At 38.4% G+C, this 21851-nt stretch overlaps 1 protein-coding gene across 1 annotated transcript; it reads right to left on the bottom strand.

The window, feature by feature from the left end:
• Positions 1 to 215: 215 nt before the first annotated feature.
• On the bottom strand, positions 216 to 21370 carry TMEM165 (transmembrane protein 165). Its single transcript, XM_051965974.1, has 6 exons — positions 21067 to 21370; positions 10342 to 10567; positions 7144 to 7319; positions 6150 to 6332; positions 1977 to 2082; positions 216 to 1050 (listed from the first exon to the last, which is right to left on the bottom strand). The coding sequence occupies exons 1-6, from the start codon at positions 21283 to 21285 to the stop codon at positions 974 to 976; spliced, it is 987 nt and encodes a 328-aa protein (XP_051821934.1). The 5' UTR covers positions 21286 to 21370; the 3' UTR covers positions 216 to 973.
• Positions 21371 to 21851: the final 481 nt, after the last annotated feature.

Raw genomic sequence — 21851 nt, 5'->3', positions numbered from 1 at the left:
AAGAGGAGGAAGGGCTAGCAATGGTCACTAAATAATCAGTCATTTGCTTCCTTGGGAGATATCTCAGCTCAGAGTTAGATCTAGTAGTTATAGGCTCCTTGCTTACTAAATCATCCCTCAGGCAATAGTTAATCCTGCCTATTTAGTTTTTGTATTATTCATTAGATATTTTTATAAACCTCTACAAAATTATTTAGAGAAAGAAAACCCACCAGTGTTTTTACAACTTTTTATTTACATCATTTCCATATTACATTCAATATTTGCTATAGAGAAAATATAAATACAGTATTTTACTTTTTTAATTTGGTAATTCAGCATTGTCAAATATTGACCATTACTGTATATTGTGAGTTTCCAACCCAGTTTTTTTTTTTAAAAATGGGCTAGGAAAACAAAAGTCCTATGTATTGCTTATTGTTAAATAGCAGTGAAATCAGCCTTTCTAATGTTTCATCCAAAAAGCCTAATTTCTAAAAAGATTGTTGGCTTGGGGTAGAGATGCCAACATTTAGAAAATCTTTTTTAAAATTTTTTCTTGAGTCATTTCCATTCAATGTATATCTTATCATTAATACTTGGCCAATCTTAAGACAATCTTAATCGTGAACACACTCAAAGAGGAAGCTATTCGGTTTGCCAGATGATATCCAAAAGAAAGGGAAAAGTTCTAGAAACTATCAGTGAGTTTAGTACCAGATCTCAAAACACTGGTTTTAGGCACAGGGAAAAGGGAACGCAATATCACCATTCATATTTAATAATGGGACCATCTTAAAAAAAAAAAATCTACATTGCAGATAGAATCACTGGTTGTCCTTTTTCATGTAAAACTGCCATCATATAGTGGGCTAAACTCACAAATCAATGCTATAAAATAACAGCATTTTTCATAGTCACTATTAGTATACACTATGTACAAAAAGATAGGTAATGCCTATCTGATACTCTAAATACAAATGGAAGGGGCTCATTAAAAACCATAGTCAGGACTTATAAATAATGCAGAGAAGGCAAATGCCAAAAAGACGATTCCTCCTATGATCGTAACTGGAAAAGAAAGAATGGGAAAACAGTTAGCATTCTGGCCTAGTCTTAATGTGGGAAAACAATATATAGAATGATGACTTGAGCAGCTATGTGTTCCCCTTTGGTTTCATCCCCTCCAAATTGCATCTAACAATACAAGATTTTAAAATGAAATAAAATACTACTTAAAATCACAAGGCTTGTTGGAAGTGCTTATTGTAATATGCTTTGGAAAACCAATGTAACACTTGACTAAAAGTCCCCCTCTATTTTATGGCCCTTTGGAGTTTTCAAAGTATTCCCTTTTGTTTGATTCCTGCAAGGGGCCTTGAAAAGTAGAGCCAGAGCAAAAGTTAACATTCCTATGTTATAAATGAGGAAATTAAGACTCGGCCAAGATGTGGAAACAGAGTTGGGCCTGGATCACTGCTCATTACCCACTCCAAGGCTCCACTGAACTCTCATGGCTGCTGTTGAAAGGACAACACAGGTGTGTGTTTTCATTTAATCATTATGGTAACATAGACTGTATGGAAGGTGATATAGAGCCATGGGGAGAGTGGGGAGACCAACCATAGGACGCTCTTTAATAATTGTCAGCAATTTGGAGGGTACTTATTTAGCACGACAAGTTAGAAAAGAAACTCAGGTGATGAGATATTTACTAATCTAAAAATGAGAAAATTAATTTGCCAAATTTAACTTGCCAAAAGCTAATGTTGAACATAAATCCAATGTTTCCTCACTTATAAGGACCAAATCCATTTAAGGGGTGAGTACTTTGAAAGTTTTTTATTCCTCTAAGAATTGTACTCAGAATCGAGTACCCGCTGTGTTAATCAATGCTCAATAGATCAGTTAGCAATCAGAAAATAAAGGTAAACACCACCTAGCCTCAGCTTTGTGATTGTTATTGAAAACAGTTCTACAAACCAATTCGGACTCACCAGTCCTAACAGATATTTTTTGTGCTATCATTCTTCCTCCAATTACTGCCAATCCAGTGCATAAACAATGTCCCACTGTTCCACCTACAGCCACACCATAAGGGTCCTGGAAAAAAAACAATATTAACTTAAAAATAAGGCTAAAATAACAGCACACAAAGAAAGACTATTAGTAAGCCTTAAGACAAAGCAAAAGGATTTCTAGGAACCAAGGTAAGGACAGGTGGAGGTTATTGCAATCAGTTAGTTGTGTCTGAGTCTTTGGGGATTTTCTTGGGAGGCACAGAAATGAATTGCCATTTCCTCCTCATTTTCTAGATGAGGAAACTGAGGCAAAATTGTGACTTGCCCACACTAAGGTCAAATTTGAAATTAGGTCCTTCCAACTCGAGGCCCAGCACTCTATTCAGCCCACCATCCAGCTGACCAAAGAAAATAACTTATATGTTAATACATTCATGAAAAGTATCAGGCTGCTAGAATGGAGTGGCTAATAGTTAGATAAACATGAGCTGGAGCCACAAATCATAATGCCCCAAATAGCCAAGAGACACATTTTTTGTGATTCCCCCATCACTTAAATAAGAATTGGTTTCTTGGGGGAGACAATCCTTTACTGTATGTCTGCAGCCTAAATAGATAAAAGGTAAGTGTGGAGATGAGAAGAGGGAGCATTGTAGACATAAGGCACAGCCAGTACAAAGGCAGGAGATAAAACACTGTGAGGAACACACAAAAGCCCTACGTGGCTGAGTCAGAAATGTGGCAGAAAGTAATATATGAGAAAGGTGGAAAGGAAAGATGGAGTCAGGTTGTGAAGAGCTTTAAATACCCAAAGGATTTACTGAGAGGAGACTTGAGGCAGAGAGAGTAGGAGTGACAGACCAGGGGCATTGGGGAATTATCAATAGCCATGATGATGGTAGCCTGCCCAGGTAAGAGGTGCTGGTGAGAGAGAAGCAAAGCTTGCTAAAACTCTTCTAGTCAGTTTTTTCAGGATGGGAGAAGCTTGAGCATATTTGTCACCATTCAAAGAAGACTGGGAATTTAGGATAGAGTGAAAACGAAAGTACAAGACGACAAGTAAGAGCTGCCTCTCTCGCTACTCTCACTTTCTGGGCAGTTTCTATCTGTTCAATGAGAGATTTAAGATTGGATAACCTCTTCAGCGTTAGTTTAGCAAGACCTATGACTGTTACTCAAGAAATTTTTAAATCAAGTGAAATGTAATGTAGGAGGTAGTTCAGGGATGCTTATAGTCTCAGGCTTTTCAAGGAAGTCATGGTCACAAAGTAGAATAGGTAAACAGTGCCAAAATGGAAGTGATTCTGTGGACCCTTGAGATTATCCCATTGAAAGACACCTCAGAGGCAGCTTACTAACAAATAATTTTTTTAAAAATCCATTCTAGAACATCCCTAGACAAGTAGGTCAGCTAGCATTTGTTTGGAGAATTACATCAAAAGCACTCAGTCCATTTCCCCTTTAGATAGTTCCAGTTCATCAAGCCTAAAATGCTTTTACCCACAGCTACTATTTTACCTTCTGGGGCCAAGATGCAGAACAAGTCCAACCTTTCCCACATTCTAACCAAATTCTTGAAGGCAGCTAGCTGTCATGCGGCCTTTCCTATATAAACTTTGGAAACTTTTAATTACCAATCTAAAGACATTTTTTCCCTCATTAGGATTCCTAGTCCAAGTGATGGAAGCAAATAAATTATTCATTTATTAAGATAAGGCCCAGGTTTGAAAAATAATAATGTTCTACAATAGAATATGCTCACCTCAGACTTCAAAGGAATATTTAAATGCATTTAGTGATAGCATTTCATAGTAAAATATTTAGAAGAAATATATGAGGCTCAAATGTTGAAAAATACAATCACTTTTAAGTACTTCCTTCTCTGTATGTTTGATTGGTACTTAATAGTGACAGGTAATACCTACAAGTAGGGAGAGCGTAAGATCTAGGGATGCAAGAATAGTGAGTGATACACTTGTAGTGTAGGAAACTAAGATACTGATTTTCTAAAAAATACCAACCACAGTTGCCTGGAGAACAAATGCTGAGCAATACAGCCCATTCCTGAACGCAGTCCCCAAACAGATTAAAATTTGATTTGGAAATCTTTTAAATAATAAAACTACAGAAAACATTAATATGCAGCTTTCTAAGCCAATATGTGGCCTGAAGGGATGTCTATTTAAGGTTTAGTGACCTAATTCTATTGAGTTTGACACTAGCTAGATCTGAAAGGTTAAGAAATCTATCCAGGGTCACACAGCCAGTGTGCAGTGGAGGGGAGAACCAGCTATATACATGATGATTTCTCTCAGGAAAATTCTATATGAAGAATTGGGAACTCTAAATGCAATACTATGAATTTATCTCTAACCCCATGGCAAGATGCCCCAAATACTAAATTAGAGCCACAATATTCAGGACCTTTTCAGAGTCAAGAAAGGATATTCAAACTACCCTCAGTTGATTCTGAACTTATGGGAATGCATTTCATACTGTTGACATGAAAACAAAGTCTTAACAGGATATCAAATAGAAACATATGTTATTTTCCTTTCTATAAATAATATTTTATCCCCCTTCCCCCCATTACATGTACAATTTGGATTTTCTTGGCATATGAGATATGAGAGTGGTCTGCCATGTGCTTCTTCAGCTCATTTGAGATGAGGAAACAGAGTTAAGTAACTTTAAGTGACTTGCCTAGAGTCACAAAGCTGGGGGAAGGGGAAGTAATCTGAAATTGGATTTGAACTTCGATCTTGTATCTCTAGGCCTCATTCAACTCTACTGCTGCCTTACTTAGGCATGTTAAGCTGCCTCCAAATTTCTTGGTCAAAGGCACTAGCAAATGACCTCTTATCAATGACTTCAGCAAATACGCAAGGCCCCGTAACACTCATGGGTAACTGGCAGAGCTGTGACTTGGTCCAGCCATTCTGGAAAGTGATCTAGAACTATCTACTTCTAGTTCCTAAACTGTACATACATACCCTTTAACCTAATGACAGCTCCATGAAAGGCACAAAAACAGGTCATCGCTCTGTTGGGCAACTGTCCTTTTACTGCATCTCTGTCTTGCTCCCTTTTAATAACTATAATACGAAACTACACTGACTTATCATACTTGCTTCTGGAAGTAACTGAGGAGTTTTGCATTCCCAGTTCTCAATATGAAAGAGAAAATGCCTCAGAAGCAGCCAGCAACATGCCTAAATCGTGTTGCTTTTTCTCCCGTGGAGCTCTGAGATTGGGGTCTGACAGAAGAGACTCTCCACTCTGCTGCGACAGCGTAACTGGCAAATATTTAACAAAATAATGAACAGGTAAAATGTAGATGCTGTTAACTTGTGGTTTTTAAGTCAGTATGTGCACTCGGAGCGTGTATTCAGGTCAGTGGCTCCATTTCTACTTGAGGATACCACTGCTGCAGGAGTGCTTATATATTTTAGCTTATACACTGTAAGGTCAAGGCATTTTAATTAAGCAACCTCTACACAAACACCTTGGTTTGCTTTTTTATTAATTTTAAGCCATTTTCTTTTGTCGTTATATTATTTTAAACTAAGACAGATCAGAAAATATGGGAAAGGACAAACACCAAGCCTAAATTTTCAAGTATAAAACTATCTTTCTCCAATTAAATTTAGAAAGTTTTCCATAAGTGAAGGCAACAGAATTTTGAAGGATCAAACAATCCCAGACTCAGAATAACATTAAATAGAATCTGAGAGTATGTTTGATGGTAAAGCTTAAGGAAAACAAGGTGAGCCTGCTTTTCTGAAGTGTTTTCCATAGATTAGCTATCTGGATAATGGATGAACAAAAAAGTCTTCTGTATCACAGGGTAAGAAAGTTGGCCACATAAACCAAGAAGAATTTTGAGAAAAGTAATGTCTGAATCAGAGAGTTCCCTAAAGAGGATAAAGAGAAGAACACTTTATACTGTTTCAACTGCCAGTTTTTCTAATCAGTAAAAAAAAAAAAAAAAAAAACCAACAGAAGGACAGGCATTTAAAACGTTACCCTAACAAATGATGTGGCTATAGGAACTAAGCTGGAATTGAATCACTGGACCTAAAACGAGATGTTTGGCATCTAAGGCAAACAAAAACAGTCGTATTAATAGGTACCTCAAATATCACTCACCTCTCTTGCTGCCAAAACAATTGTGGTTAGTTGAGAGCGATCACCCCATTCTGCTAAGAATGTTAAAGTAAGAGCTTGAACAAAAATAGGAGAAATAAAATGCAGCCACTTTTTCTGAGGTATGGTTGTGCTTGTACCAGTCTCAATATCTCCTGGCCCATTTAAGAGTTTGGTTCTTTGAAGCTTAAAAAGGAAAAAAAGAAAAAGTAATGATGTAGGAGCATTCAAATCCCCAAAATGAAGCAAAGTATTTTTAAAAGCTATATTTATATTTACTATCTGATATCCCTCCTTAACATTAAAATATTCAAAACTATCTGCAGTCTTTTTTTTTTTTTTAGGCTAATCATGGGTAAGGATTATTTGTGCTCCACAACACATTAAACATAATGTTCCATCTTAACAAAGCCAAATGAGTTAAAAAACATAGTGTTTTTTAAAAATATGATTTAGAGCAGGAAGGAAAGCATCCAAATTGGAGGGAAAATGAATGAGTGAAATAACTTATATAAGTGGGCTATTTTTGTAGCTACCAATGCTAATCACCTTGTTTTTTTTTTTTTGTTTTTTTTTTTTAAACAAATTTGCCAGGCAACCCACCACATAAGACACTGTGCTTGGTACTACAGATAAAAAAAATATATAAAAATGGCCTCCCTTCTAGAAGACTGCAAGCTAAGGATTTATATAACTTTTTAAAACACTTCTCACTTCACACAAGATCCTTTGGGCTCACATACATTTTGAACTAGAAACCCATAGGATGGCTTTTCTTCTTCTAAAATACATTCTGACCCAGCAACAACCCTTGTTATATATAACCAGCCCTTGAAACTTACTAGGAAAAGAAAAGGCTTTTTGTGTGTGGATGTATGTGGATGCACACGTACACGTGCTTACATCTGGTACCCACTGACTTGGCCACAGGCAAGACTCAAGAGTATATTCTTAGTTCAGCATCTTACTGACCAAAATAGTAAATACTGTGACTTACTTCTTCATCTTTTTTCTTTATTTCTGCTTGAACTTCTTCCAATTCCTCCTGACCCTCATCTGGACTCATCTTCAAGCCTTCCCTAAGCATTCTGATACCAAAAATTGCAAATAATGCAGTTGACACATAATATGTGTATACTCTGGGAATAACCGTGGTGGCATAGCCAAACAAAACTGAAAGAAAATAAAATTGTGTTGCACTTAAAAGCACTGAAAAAAGAAATTACTATCTTTTCTTCCTGCTTATAAAATATTTCTTTGAAAGATTACTATAAAAAAAATTTTTTTTTTACCAACTGATCTAAACAGATTTACTTCAGTTAATATTTTTAGCTTTGAAGAAGTATTGGTCACGTGCCATAATTTATTTTTTTTTTAAATGTTTTAACCCAGTTTATTTTAGAAATCCTATTACAAACCAATGTTTGTAGCTGTAGACAACAAATATAGTTTATAGACTTTTATTGATATTTTCTTATAATTTATGTTATTATATAGTGTGATAAGTCAGTTTATTAACACCATTTTGAGAATGGTAAAAGATGAAAAGAATTTGGCAAGAAGGTGGGCAGGGTAGAGTTGTAAGTTCTAACAAAAACTTTTTCATGTAATTACAGCAAAGAGATGTATCTTGATCATGCAACACAAACCAGTAATTTAAATTTGCTAATAGGAAGTAAATATATTCAAAATCCATGGGCTAAATAGTTAACACTTCATTTGTAGAGCAAATGATATACTTCTCAAAAGTTGCCTGAACAGCAAACTTAGACATACTTGTATGTGTAATTTTTTTTTATACTGATATCCATTATAAAATTTCAAAGACATAAAGTCACAGAAACGAAAAAAATCAGTAACTTTCATCTGCAAATGGTAGTAAAACAAAAATTTACTTATATTAATGCCTACAGTCCTTGATTAATTATCTGTTAACAAAAAAGTTTTTTTTCTTTTGGAGCTAGCACCTACTTAATTACTTTCTGTAACCATTTCTGTTTTTGTTATGCACTCATTTCACTTGTGTCCAACTCTTGGTGACCCCATTTGGGGTTTTCTTGGCAAGGGTACTAGAGTGCTTTGCCATTTCCTTCTCTAACTCATTTTACAAGGAGAAAACTGAGACAAACAGGGTCACACGGCTAGTGTTTGAAGCTGGATTTGAACTCAGGAAAATGAGCCTTCCTGACTCCAGGACTTGAGCTCTATCTATTGAACCAACTAGCTTGCCCCTCCTCTTCCTACTTTTATCTTATTTTATATATAGCTTGCATCCTATCGAACAATCAACCAAGCTAGCATTTATTAAGGGTCTCAGGCACGATGTTAGGTGAGAAAAAGGAAAAAAAGAAATGGGTTCCTTCCCTCCAGGACCTTATATTTTAATGGGAGGGAGCACCAGGGTAACCCATGTATTTGATTCTTGTCCTTGCTCTTGAGACATGTGACAGAAGGCCTATGTTCAAAGGATTTCAGAACAAAGTTATTAACAAAGTCAGAGCTACTCTATTAAAGTTCTTCTCTCCTTCCTGGCCTATATTCCCCATAATGGGCTGGATGACCACAGAACAGACTAGAGAGTAAAAAGCAGGCTCTGGCTCAGCTCAGTCAGACTGGAAGACTTGGAATCAAGCTGTTCCATCTTTTTGACCCTCAGCTCTTCTGTGTAAAACAAAGACTTTGATAATACTCACCTCTGTAGTCCCCCCCAGCACATGTAAAATTCTGATTCTACTTAAATGTAAGTACAAAAACTTTTTCCAAATAAATGGTTTGGGGATTACTTACCAGTTGGGATTATCTACATTTATTTTTAACCTTACTTGAAAACAAATTATAAAACTACACACAACACTCAAAATAAGCTTGTCATATTTTTAAAATGTGTACCTGAATTTCATTTGCACAGTGAATTTTCAGCAGGGATACTCGCTGCACCAGTGCAGATTGACACTTTCTCTGCTCACGTAGCTAGTTTGAGGCTCACAGGCCTCAAATACAAGCCTTCCGAATTAAAAGGCTCAAAATGTTAAGAGGTCTTAAGAAAAAAACAATCCTTTTTGTTTCTGGCATAGCAGATTACAGGTGGATTTGTGATTTCACTGGCATGGGGCACTTCTGGAAAAGCAAACTCCCTTGTCTAATATTAGCCAGCACCTTCACTGTCTCAGAGCTGCCTGAGCAGAGAAGACAAATGTGTGACCTAGCACTCCTGAGTACACAAAGAGTGAGACAAAAATGTAACTGGCAAATATTTAACTAAATAAAAATACAAAAAACAAAGATAATATTACATTTTAAAATTAATGCCAATATGAGGCCCACTGGGACCCTTCTCTGAGGATTAGTGGTCACTGCTTCTACCACAGTGGCAGGTGTAACCAGGGTCATACACCTAGAAAGTCAAACTAGAACCCAGACCTTTCTGACTCAGAACTCAGATGTGTTGTTGTTTTTTTTAATCTTTCTATCATTGCCTCTTTTTGAGAGAAAAACATACTGAATAAAAAGCCAGTTCAACAAGGAGATTGATAACCAGAAATCTACTAGCTATTTCCTTTAAAACTTTCCCAGTACAACAAGAGCTGATGACTTAGGGACACAAGATTCTAAAATCCATTTTAAATCAAAGGTTGAATTTCTATTACTGCACATTTTATATGAAAATGTAGCTAAACAGAACACCCATTTCTTAGGCAAAATAAGAATTTTTTTCCCCAGTGACTTAACAGAATACATACAATGAAATGAAAGTTATTGACTTCTCAGCTTGTGATCCATTTTAAACCTAGTATCATTCAACAGGAAATATGCAATTCTCTTTTGTGGAAGCTGCTAGACTTCAGAAATTAGATTTATCTAGATTGAAAGAAGGAAAAGCAGGACTACAGCAAATGATTATAGTGCAGTAAGTTAACACAAACAGAATAGTGACACAAATGGTTGAATTAGAAAAGCTGAAAATTATGCAAAATTTGTTTTCAGGTAGTACATAATTATAGTTTCTTAATTTACAATTCTAAGAGAAAATTTCTGAGAATAATTTTTATTATATATCTTCAATTTCAGTATGTTTAAATTTTAAATATAAATAAATTAACCATTGTTTTGATTGTCCATGGTTAAAAACATGTATACACAATCTCCTACAAAGGATGACACCTTGTTTAATAAATTTGAAAGTATAAGTACTTACCAGATAAACATGTCATTAGGCCCAGGGCTAGCATAGCACCTGCTAGCACAGTCAGACGGTTATATCGCATTGCCATTATGGCAGCTATAAAGAATGTCTTATCCCCTAATTCAGAAACAATAATAACGGATATGGCAGCCACAAATGCATGGATAAATCCCAAATTAGTCTGGCCAGCAGGATCCTCATTATTAATATGGATTGGGGAAGCTGGTATAGGTCCTTTCTGTAATAGAAAAACAAAATTTGATTTTTAAAAAACAAAAATGATTTTAAAATTAGATGAAGAAAAAGCCTTTGACAAAGTACAATATTCACTGTGTTTGAAAATCACACAATAAAGAAAAAACATCACTTTTTTTTTAACGTACTGAAAATGTAGATATCTAAAATAAATAATTCCAGTTATTTGCCATGGGAAGTAATAATTTTCCTTAAAACACAGAAATAAAAAAAAAAAAGACATTCCCTCTCCTTTTTGTTGTTTGACTTAACTTTAGAAATGCTAGCCAAAGAATAAAACAAAAGCAAAAAAATTTAAATAAGGGAAAAAAGGAGAAAAAATTATCTTTATCTCCTCTGGCGTTTTACATAGAAAATTAACTAGGAAACTAAATGAGAGAATTTCTTCAATAAATTAGAAATATACAGCACAAAAACATAGCAATGATAAAACCAAAGAGAAAAGAACAATAAAAGAGTTCTGATTTAAAGTAACTACAAAATGCATAACATATCTTGGAGTCAACCAAGAAGGCACATTAAAACTTATATAAACACAGTTATAAAACACTCTTTAAAGAAGTTAAGAATTTAAATTGTTAGAATGTTCATTTTTATGGCTGGACCGAGTCAAAATAAAACATCATAAAAACAATCAAATGCCAAGATTCTTTAAAGAGCCAAACAAAATAAAACTCCAAATTTGGAAGAACAAAATTTTTAGAGATAATTAGTCAATAAGTACTAAGTGTTAATTATGTGCCAGGAACTGGGAAAGGTTTAAAAAAAAAAAAAAAAAAGGCCCATCCCTTAAAGCATATACAATCTAAGCAAGGAGGTAACAATAAATAACTAGATATATGCCTCTCTCTCTCTGAACACTCGCCTGTGCAGATGAAAGTTATCTGAAAGAAGGCATTAGCAGATGGGGGAATGGGGAAAGGCCTCCTAGAGAAGGTAAGATCTTAGCTAAGTCTTAAAGGAAACCAGGGAAACTGCATCCTTTGTACTCATTTACCATTCCTTAGCTTTAATGAATTACTTGACCCTCTTTTTTTCATTCTTTGTTGTAAGAGAGAACTGATTCTCTGAGATAGGGAGGTGAAGAAGGACTCCTATTAATAAGGAAATGTCATTAAAAGTGTCAATTAAAATGTTGGGGAAAAAAAATCATGGCACTGACTAAAGAAGATGGAAACAATCTAATTCAAAACCTCAATATTTAATAAACCCAAGATTATAAATCTTACTTGTAAAATTACTCAGGGAAGAATTCCATGTTCAAAAAGAACTGGTGGGAAAACAGTAATAATGTTTGGCAGAAATCAGGTAAATAATGTCTCTATTTCAGATTACCTTCTGATACAATATATGGTAATAAGTTCAAAATGCATAACTAATCTGACTACTGTGGCTATTCAGAGAGAATTTTTAACCAAAGTATGGAAGATATCATAAAAGATAATTCTGATAAAGCTAAAAACTTTTGTTTTGGGTGCAATAAAATTTACATTAAATCACTTGGATAAACTATATGTACATACACAAGGCCTAACAAAAACATAAGACTATAACCATTCATCAATGAATAAATGTTTAGCATATGCACTCCATTTCCCATCAATTCCTCTGCTTGGTTTTGACTCACTCACGGGAACACACTCCCCCAAAGCCCTGAACTTGGCCAATTAACTTTTCATATTTCATCAGTGGCTCTGTCCCTGCACCAGGTACCCCTGGGGGGTAGGAGGGAGAGACAAAGAATACTAGGAAGCAAGATTATTTCTGCTTTCAAAGAATACACACACTAATAAGGACATAAAGGAGAGTGGATAATCCTGAAGTGTTTCAAAGCAAAAAGTAGGAAAAAAGTACATAACTTTAAGGTAACACTGCATGAAGCTGACTGCTTGGAAAGCAGCATGGTTAAGTCTGGATTCAAGCTCTATGTGATGAATACTCATCAACAAGAAGAAAAGACCCAGTCCAAGGCCAGAGTACAGTAGCAGGGTAGCATAAAGATGAGTCAAAGGAATTTTAAAGTTCATACCCAGAGATTCCCTCTAATCCAGTTTTAAAGAAAGGCACAAAGATCCTTTATTATAGCAAAATATTCATAGCTATACATTTTTGTAGTAGAATATTTCAGATATTTTCCTCTCCATTCCCTAGATAAAACAAATATTGTTATTTCTTCCTTCACAATGTTTTTCTCAGATTGGCTTTCCCCCCGTCTATTCTTACTGTTACCATCTTTATCCACTCCTGTTGGAGTTCAAATCTTGGAGTTCTTGTTCTTCTCAAAACACAGCCAGTTTAGCTTAGAGCCCTCCGAATGTCTCCAAATCCAAAGGTTCTGTCCTTTAGCCTCTGCCTCTGCTTTCTTCAGCATCCAACCAGCACAGAGATGGAATGAATCTCTTATCTCCTTCACTTGGGGCTCGGCTAGCTTTCCAGTGAGTCTTTCAGACCAGCTTGGTCTCAGTGGGGGAAGTGCAGGAGCCCAGCCACCAACTACAGTGGTGTGAGATGAAGATGAATCTGCTTGTCCACTGAACTCTCACTCGTAGCTTTTTCCTCTGATAACTCTTCTTCTGCCACCAGCCAGCCAAGTGGAAAATATTCTGGAATAGATCTCTCATCATTGGCCTTATATCTGACTCTTCTGAGAGAATGGGATTATGGGTTTTCTCCCATAGTGCTCTCTGGCCCTAAGAGCTTTAAGGGAGGTGTGAACTCACCAAGTTACAAAGTTTACTTTGTGAAGCTGGCATACTTGTGAACTCCGATGAGTAAAGGTGTAAACACAAGCATTATACTAATTAGTTCTACTTAGTACCTTGTTTCAGGTTCTGGCCCAAAACATCTTCTTGTAAGAACAGATCAACAATCTATCAACTCTAAGGAGTTAGCAGTTTGTAAGGATTCCAACACACTCCCTCCTTACTTCAAGCCAGAATTAATGCCAGACTATTAAGTTGAATTCTATGCTTCCAATTTTTCCCCTCAAAACCTTCCACTCCATACTATGGATCACTGGTTGACTCCTAACACATCAATTTCAGTTATTCTCCAACTCAGAAACCTACCACTCCACTCATTATTTACAATAAACCCAAATTTCTTGCTCACTTTTAAAGGTTACCTCTATGACATGGTAGTTATCAATCTGCCTTATTTCAGTGTAGTTTCATGGATGAATGCAGACCCCAATCCTTATATCACTAATCATTCAGTGTGATTCTTGTTCATGTGCTCCCATAAATCTTTCTGAGGATCCACCTAACATTCTTGTTTTTAATAAATGCTTTCCCCCCCCTCCTATTTATTCCTTCACAGCTGTCTACCTATGATTCCTCACTCCTATGTCAACTATTCACCTTTTTTTTTAACTGTCTCTCCCCCCCCTCCAAATATATATTTCTTCATTCTTCCTTAAAGAACTTTCTGAATGGCCTCCTCACTGGATATATACTACAGCTTAAGTATTCTAATTTATCCATGTCTCTGCTGCCCTTGGGATCACTCATAACTATTAAAATTTACAAATGGGAAATGAGAAGCTGTGACTAGAAAATTATTTTGGAAAATTTCTATGGGAATTAAATGCACACATTTTAACTACATACCACAATTATTCAGTGTTACTTTAACTTTCATAGGTATATGTCTCTCCCACTGATATTAAAATCCTAGAAACAGAAACTGTCTTATATTTCTTTGTATCTACCTTGTCCACTAACATAGCATATTGAATATAACAGCAGTTAAAACACATAATGATTTACAAAAAACATTAATTTTATTAGGTATATTTATAGAAGATTTAAAAGTTTTTAACTATCAAATTTTTCAAAATCTCAATTCTGAAATCCTTAATTTCCCCCAAAATACCGTCAGTGAGATGCTACTTCTTTACCTAATACAAAGAAATCTCTGAAACCTACCATATGCATGGCTCTCTGTGGGGTGCTGGGGAAAGAATAGACTTAAGAACTGAAAGGAACATATTTAACATGTATTGGCCAACCTGCCATCTGGGGGAGGGGGTGGGGAGAAGGAGGGGAAAAATTGGAATAAAAGGTTTGGCAATTGTCAATGCTGAAAAATTACTCACGCATATAACTTGTAAATAAAAAGCCATAATAATAATAATAAAAAAATAGAACTGAAAGGGACAGTTCCACCATCTAGTCCACCCTATATTTTAAAAGAATATCTATAATATAACATACTGAACAGATGGTCAGCTAATATTGGTCTGACAACTTCTAGTAAGGGGGAATGTGTCACCTTAACAAAGCAGCCCATTCCACATTTGTACACTTTAATTGTTACAAAAGATTTTTCCTGACATCAAACCTAGATTTGCCTCTGCAATTTCAACCCAATAGGCCTGGTTCTGCCCACTAGGGAAAGTCATCCTTTTTCCACAATCTTTCAAATATTCAAGTTTTATGTTTTCCTCTCATCATTCCAAGTACAAGTCAGTAAGTTAGTATGTGGAAGACACTGAGCTAAGTGATACTGATATCCCCCCACCCCAAAAACAGGTCCTGCTCTCAAAGAGGAAGGATAAATTGGATATAATATCAGAAGGAAGGTGGTCAGGAAACAGCTTCTTGCAGAAAATGATACTTTATTTGAGGCCTGAAGGAAGCTGAAAAGGAAAATAATTCCTATCCTGGAGGACAGTGAGTGGCAATGCTTCGAGTTGGGAGATGGAATGACCAGGATTCCACCGCCTGGTATCAGTTATCTCTTCTATAGCTTTGTATCATCTGTAATTTGATGATAACCCATCTCTTATCAAAACCGTTGACAAGAAATGTTTAAAAGAAAAGAAAAAAGATGAAATTTATATAACACTGTAAAATTTACAAGGCAGCTCACATACATGATCTCATGTGAAAATCACAAGAAGACTGTGAAGAAGGGGAGTGCCACAAGTGTCCAAAATAGGATAGTGGTTTGATGGAGAGACAAAGGAAAAAGAATTGATGGGACTTGTGGTTTTAAAAGAGAGAAAGAGAATTGATTCTGGAGCCAATTGTTATCGTTCTCCACCTGTGTCCAACTTTTTATGACCTCAACTGGGGATTTCTCAGCAGAGATGCTGGACTGGTTGGCCATTTTCGTCTTCAGGTCATTTTATAGATGAGGAAACTGAGACAAACGGGGTGAAGTGTCAGTGTCACCCAGCTAAGAAGCATCCTGGGCTTCAGTTTACATAAAACAAGAGGCCAGCAGAAGATGAAGGATGAAGTCTGCTGCACCTCTATGGGCATAAGAGGATGTGAGGGGCAGGAGTTCAGGAGGCTAAGGGCCCAGGCCGGCAGCCCCCCTGACAAACCTGGAGGAATCCGCCTGAAACCAAAATCACCTTCATAACTGATGAAGATTGTAAGGATACATCTTTACCAGTGTCTAGCAGTCTGATAAGGCATAGGGGAGGGAGGAGGGAAAGAGGAAGAAGGGAAACCCAGAATGCCCTGGGCCTCCCCTGCAGCTCAGAGCCAAAGACCAAGGATCATGGATCCCCTGGCAGCTTTACCTGTCTTCAAGTCATTTTGAGGATAAGATGTGAAGTGATTTGTCCAGGGAGCAGAATGGAACCTGCTCTTCCTCCCTGCTCCCCGCTTTCTCCTCTTCCCTCCTGCCTCTCCCTCTTACCTCTTCAATCCTCCTCCCCACTCCTTCCTCTTGCCTCTTCACTGCCCCTCCCTTCTCTCTTCACTCCTCCTTCCCTCAAGGACTTTTCTTCATCCCAGCCCAAATAAATCTGGACTTCCAGTAAGCTTTTCATTAAACCAGCTGGATTTGTAGAGGCATTCACTTGGAAAACCTGGCGAAAGGAAACTGAATTCTTTATAAATTACAAAGTAGCAGACTTAGCCTATTCCTGGTTACAAACTGTACTAACACAAAACCCTGACATCCTATCATCCAAGTGGACCCTTCACCCAGTTCTTCTCAAATACCTAAACCTAGGACAGAATGGACCAGGCTTCTGGAAGGCCGTGCCAGCAGAATGTCAGTGCCCGAGCCCCAGGTCAGCTTCCCAGGGGCACAGCCGGTTTCAGACAGGCTTGTCACCAGGCTGGCTTCAAAGTGACAGATCTCTCAGTGACATCCCTTAAGGATCATCTATTAAGGTATACACTACTTATAATCTGTATCGATGATTTCAGTACTCTCACCAGCATATCCTTAAAGGATATGCTTTAAATGTACACTAACAGATGTAAAAATAACCATCAATAGTTTTTTAAGGATAGAAACTCATATTCAGCTTTGATAAGCAAAGTTCAGTATCCTATCTAAAATGACATACTGTAGATTGTAAGCAAATTATCAAGCTGGAATAGTTCTCAGATATTTTACAATATATACAATAAGCAATGGGAATATTTAATAATATTAAGAATTTTTGTATTCTGAGTGATTAAAAAAAGCAGATGATACTTTCAGGGCACAAAATACACATCTGATGTAGAAAAGGAGAAAAATAAGGAGATGGATAGTGTAACATTATATGCAATTTAATTAGTTGCTAATTAACAAATAATTTTAAAATGTAAGTACTATTAAAAAATAAAGAAATTAGAGCTCCCATGTAAAAATACTGTGAAAAACCTACCAAAGTGTCAAAAAGATACACCTCCTCCCCTCTTTTCCCATTTTAAAAAGAAAAAAAAATTTTAAAAGAAAAAAAATCCAGGATACCTGGATTCTGGTTTCATTCTACTAATGTGACTTAAGGCTATGCACATTATTTTCTTTAAAAAAAATAATCCTTTTCCTCTCCACTTATATGTAAAAACAATTTTTAAAAATGGGGGTTCCAAATTCTTTCCCTCCCTCCATTCTCCTCTTCTCTCATTGAGAAAACAAGCAATTTGATATAGGTTTATACATGTGCAGTCATGGAAAACACATTTCCCTATCAGTCTCATGGGACATTATTTTCTAATCAATCACATGACAACTGACCTTACCTTTAACTCAAAAATACCAGTGTAAATATTATAGGGAAGATACTTGAAAAGTTTCCAAGGAAAGAAAGTATTGCTGTTATTTCAAAATTACAACCTACTAGCAGTAAACTTAAACCAAACAACTAAATATCATAGATAATGAAAAAGTTAGTTCCAAAGCAGTAAAAACAAGGATATATTACTGCAACAGTTCCTAGTCTTAGGAAGGTGGAAGATCAGTTAAAGAAAAGACAGAAATATGCTAAATGCTGCTAGCTTAACTTGTCAGTGGACTAGAACCATTCTTTTCAAATTAAGTTTCTTTTCAGCTACTTTTAATTAAGAAAATATTCTGGTATTTCTTGGACTTATCATAACTTTACTTTGCAAACATTTCATCCCCTGTTTTTGCAAACCCACAGGAGAACCATTATTAATACATAAATCAAGTGAGCATAAATTTTCCTAGTTGATTCAACGTGCCGATTTAAAATTTTTGTTTTGTTTACAATGTTCAGCAGCAATTGATCTAAAAATCTTTTGAAAAGACTCTTGTAAAATAGAGCAAAATGGTAAGATTTTTGATGTAGCATGATTAGCTTGGCAGCCATGTGAAAGATAAGACTTAGGAAGCCAATTAGGAGTTTATGATATTATTGAATAAAAGCTCATGTGATTCTGTAAAAAAAATTAATTAAATAAATAAAATAAAATTTTAAAAAATTAATAATAAAAATCTTTTGAAGAAAAAAAAAGAAAAAAAATGGACTTTCCTGGGCTTGAACTATTGTTATTACTTAGTTCCAAAGATTTCTTTAACATAAGCAAAGCACTACAACAAAAACTGACTTTTCCAGATAAGGTTACCATTATATTTAGTTTCTGAGGAGATATTGATTCAAATCTAGAGCAGAAACTATTTCATTCATTCAACAGCTATTTATTAAGAACCTACTATAAAGCAGTACTATACTGTGGAAAAGCCCTGAAAAAGGAACTAGATTCCAGTCAAGTTTTCTCTTAATTATCGGGAGGATCTTGAGTTGAATCATATTATTTCTCTGGTCTTTCATTTTTAAACTTAATTCAATGAATATTTATTGGTCACTAAGTACCAAGTATTGTAATAGGAAAGTCTTTATCCTCAAGGAATTTATATTTTACTTGGGGGAGATACACATAAATATATACAAAGTAAATTAATAAATTGGGGGAGGAGAGTGAGAAAAGTTCTTGTCTAGGAACTATCTGATCTGAGCCTTAAAAGGAATTTGGAATTTTATAGGGGTAGAAATGAGGCAGAAGGGTACCAAGGAAGCTGGGGGGAGGGGAGTGGAAGGTGAGGAACCTGAACAAGGGCTGGGAGGAAGGCCATTGGAACAGTGTAGTGGAGAGGAACAAGGAAGGTGTCCCATCTATCCCATCCCCAAAGAAGAGTTTACTAATAATTGATTCTGTAGAAAAAAAAGGATAGAAAGGAGCCTCAAGTTATGCCAAACAAGAAAAGAGTGAAGGGAAAAAAGAAGTCAGGAATCCAATGCAACAAAAGAAGTCGCAAAAAAGGACTTGTTGGTTACTTGGGCTCCTGGCAACTTTCAAACAGTCATTTTCAGTCAAATAAGCAAAAGACAAGTCAGATTAGAAAGAGCTGAAGAGTGAACAAGTTAATTATGAAGTGGAAGCAGCCCACAAAAATGACAATGAAGTTTAAGAAATTTAAAGGGAGAAGAGAGAAGGGATGACATTAAGCAACTCCAAAGGCTAAAAAAGGAAGTTTGTTTGTTTTTAAACAGGACAGACTGAACCACAGAAGGAAGAAAAGGAGAAAGTGGGGAGAGATTCATAGAGGCTAGGAGGCAGACTGAAGGCAGATTAGAGGGAGTGGCTAGCGACGCAAATGGACCGATTCTCCTCCAACATGGGAAAGAATGAGATAAAGACAGTAGGAAATGTCTTCCGTATGGTGGAGGAGAATCTTAAGAAGCCGGGTATTATTGCTTCGATCACCTCAGAACCGAGTTCTAGTTCCAGTGGTACTAACTAGCAGAACAAACCCAAGTGATTTAACGGGATCTCAATTTTCCCTTTTTGGTGGGAGGAGAGTGGCAGGTGTGGGAAGCTTTAAACGCACGGACTTCTGAGTTTAGATGGTTAAGAGATTACTTCTGCCTCTAGGAATTAGAAAAGGCTTCAAGGATTAAGTAGCTTTTGAATAAAACCAATTAAGTCAGTCAATAAACATCTAAATTCTCACCTCAAGCAGGGAATAAAAAAAGCCCCCAAATATAATAAAAAATAGGTAGGATTTTAATTAGTAAAGATTTGGAAAAGGAGCGGTTATGGAAATCGGATAAGTTTATTTTAAGTAGGTGAACAAAAGCAGAATTCTGAAAGCACAGTGTACAAATGGGTAGAGCTGAAATAAGGCTAGAACACTGGAAGCGAGCTGTCGGTAGAGGGCCTTGAATGCCAGGCTGAAGAATCTGGACTTTATTTAGCAGGGAACCAGTTGACTTTCCTGGGGAGGGGATGCCCTGACATGCAAGTGAGCAGAACTTAAGCGAGGGGGAGCCGTGCAGTCTCCAGCCGCCCCTTCATCCCCAGAACCCTCGGGGTCCTGCGGTCGGACAAGGATGGCGGCGCCAGGAGATGGCCCCCGAGGCAATGGGAGAAGCGAGCCTCTCCAAGTACCAGTCTGGTTGCGCAAAGCTCAGGGATTAAGGCTGAAAGGAGGCAGAGAATGGCCTCCGTCACCTGAGGTGGGGGCGCTGAGCTTTAGGACCCTGAGCGCCCCACCTCCAAGTAGCGGGGGGTGCAGACGTGGGGGAGAGGCGCGACTCTGCAGGAGCAAGATTCCTTTACAACAGAAACAACTAGAACTTCTCCAAATCGCCCAAGTGACAGTGTCGCGAGCATAAGCACCGACCGACTTTTCGACTTCACTAGTTAGGACGCTTTTTAGTTTACACCAGAAGCACATCATCGGTGTATATCAGGGCTATTAACCTTTTCCCACTTCGACCCCTTTTCCCCCGAGAAATTTTTAGGGGTCCCCAGGTACGTAAGTACATGAAACATGAGTCAAACAAACTATTGCTGAGGATAGATCAATTTCGTGACACCCCCATTCTGCTACTGGACCCCATTTACATTGAAGAAGCCGGGATGTTAATCTCAGCCCAAAGAGGCTGCAAGTTAAGTTGGAGCCGTTCTTTCCGGGGTCCCCAAGAGGCCCCAGTTAGGATCTTGGGACGCCTGCTCTGCACGCATGTGCTCCCCGGGGTGCCTCCCGAGGACTGCGGACACAAGCTTGGGCCGAGCACCCTCAGACTACGCTCAAGTTGGGCTCCCACGTTAAGTGAGCATCCGATGCTCTAGGAACCCCACTCCCGCGGCGCCCTCCCCGCCCGAGGCAGCATCCTCACCTGGGCAGTGCCCAAGTGAGTGAAGGGTTCCCCTCCACCCCCGCAGGGACCGACCCTCCGCCGGGACCCTTCCGCCCTTCTCTCTGCCGGGCCTGCCTCACCTCGGCGCGGGCCGCCTCGGGCCCCTGAGCCTCAGCCGCCTGCGGCTGGAGCTGCTGAGGAGGGGCCGGAGGCTCCTTGTTCCGACTGCCGGGGTCTTCCTCGGGCACCGCACGCACCACGAGCGGGCTCAGCAGCAACAGCAGCAGCAGCAGCGGCGGCGGCGGCGGCGGCCGGAGCAGCGGCTGAGGAGAGCCCCGACGGGCCCCCGGCGCCGCCATCCCGCCGCCCGAGCGAGCCGACGCAGCAGGAGGGCGACGAGGAGGAAGTGGGGCAGGAAACCTGCGGCTCGGGGAGCCGCACGACTGCGCAGGCGCGCCCGGCTAAAGCGAGGCCGGCGCCATCCGGGTGCGGGATCGGGAGGAGGCGGAGCCGGGGAGGGGAGTGGAAGCGAAACTGACTCCGAAGAGCAGGACGAGCCTAGAGCGACTCCCGAGGCCCGGCGCGCCCAACAGTTAGAGTCACAGCTGCAACAGCGCGCGCGCGGTCCCACCCTCAAGGCCGGCCTCCCATTGGCCGAGGCGCCGCCTAGCGTCATGACGTTAGCGCAACCCCATTCAGGTGCGTCCCCAGCCCTTCTCAGGCGGCGGCCAGGTGCTGGTCCCTCCTCCTTGTCCCAGCCTCCTGCCCTTGCATCCTAATCTTTCCGGAACTCTTCCTTTCCGGGGGCCGCATCCTTCTCGCTCCCTCCTGCATCTTGGTCACGCTGGCCAACTTCTGTCCTCATCATCCTCCAATTACTAATCATTAATGGCTTTAGGAAGGACCGCGTGACGGGATGGCTGCA

The sequence above is a fragment of the Antechinus flavipes genome, chromosome 6 (assembly GCF_016432865.1).
Source record: "Antechinus flavipes isolate AdamAnt ecotype Samford, QLD, Australia chromosome 6, AdamAnt_v2, whole genome shotgun sequence".
NCBI lineage: Eukaryota > Metazoa > Chordata > Mammalia > Dasyuromorphia > Dasyuridae > Antechinus > Antechinus flavipes.
This window is presented reverse-complemented; position numbering and strand designations above follow the sequence as displayed.

What these genes read in the sequence shown, in the direction of transcription:
- TMEM165 (XM_051965974.1), bottom strand. Translation starts at nt 21,285, where the DNA reads ATGGCGGCGCCGGGGGCCCGTCGGGGCTCTCCTCAGCCGCTGCTCCGG. An exon ending in CCTAATGACATGTTTATCTG is followed by an intron (nt 7,320 to 10,341) that starts GTAAGTACTTAT and finishes ATTTTCTTTCAG; the next exon opens with TTTTGTTTGGCTATGCCACC. An exon ending in TTGTTTTGGCAGCAAGAGAG is followed by an intron (nt 2,083 to 6,149) that starts GTGAGTGATATT and finishes TTTTTTTTCCAG; the next exon opens with GACCCTTATGGTGTGGCTGT.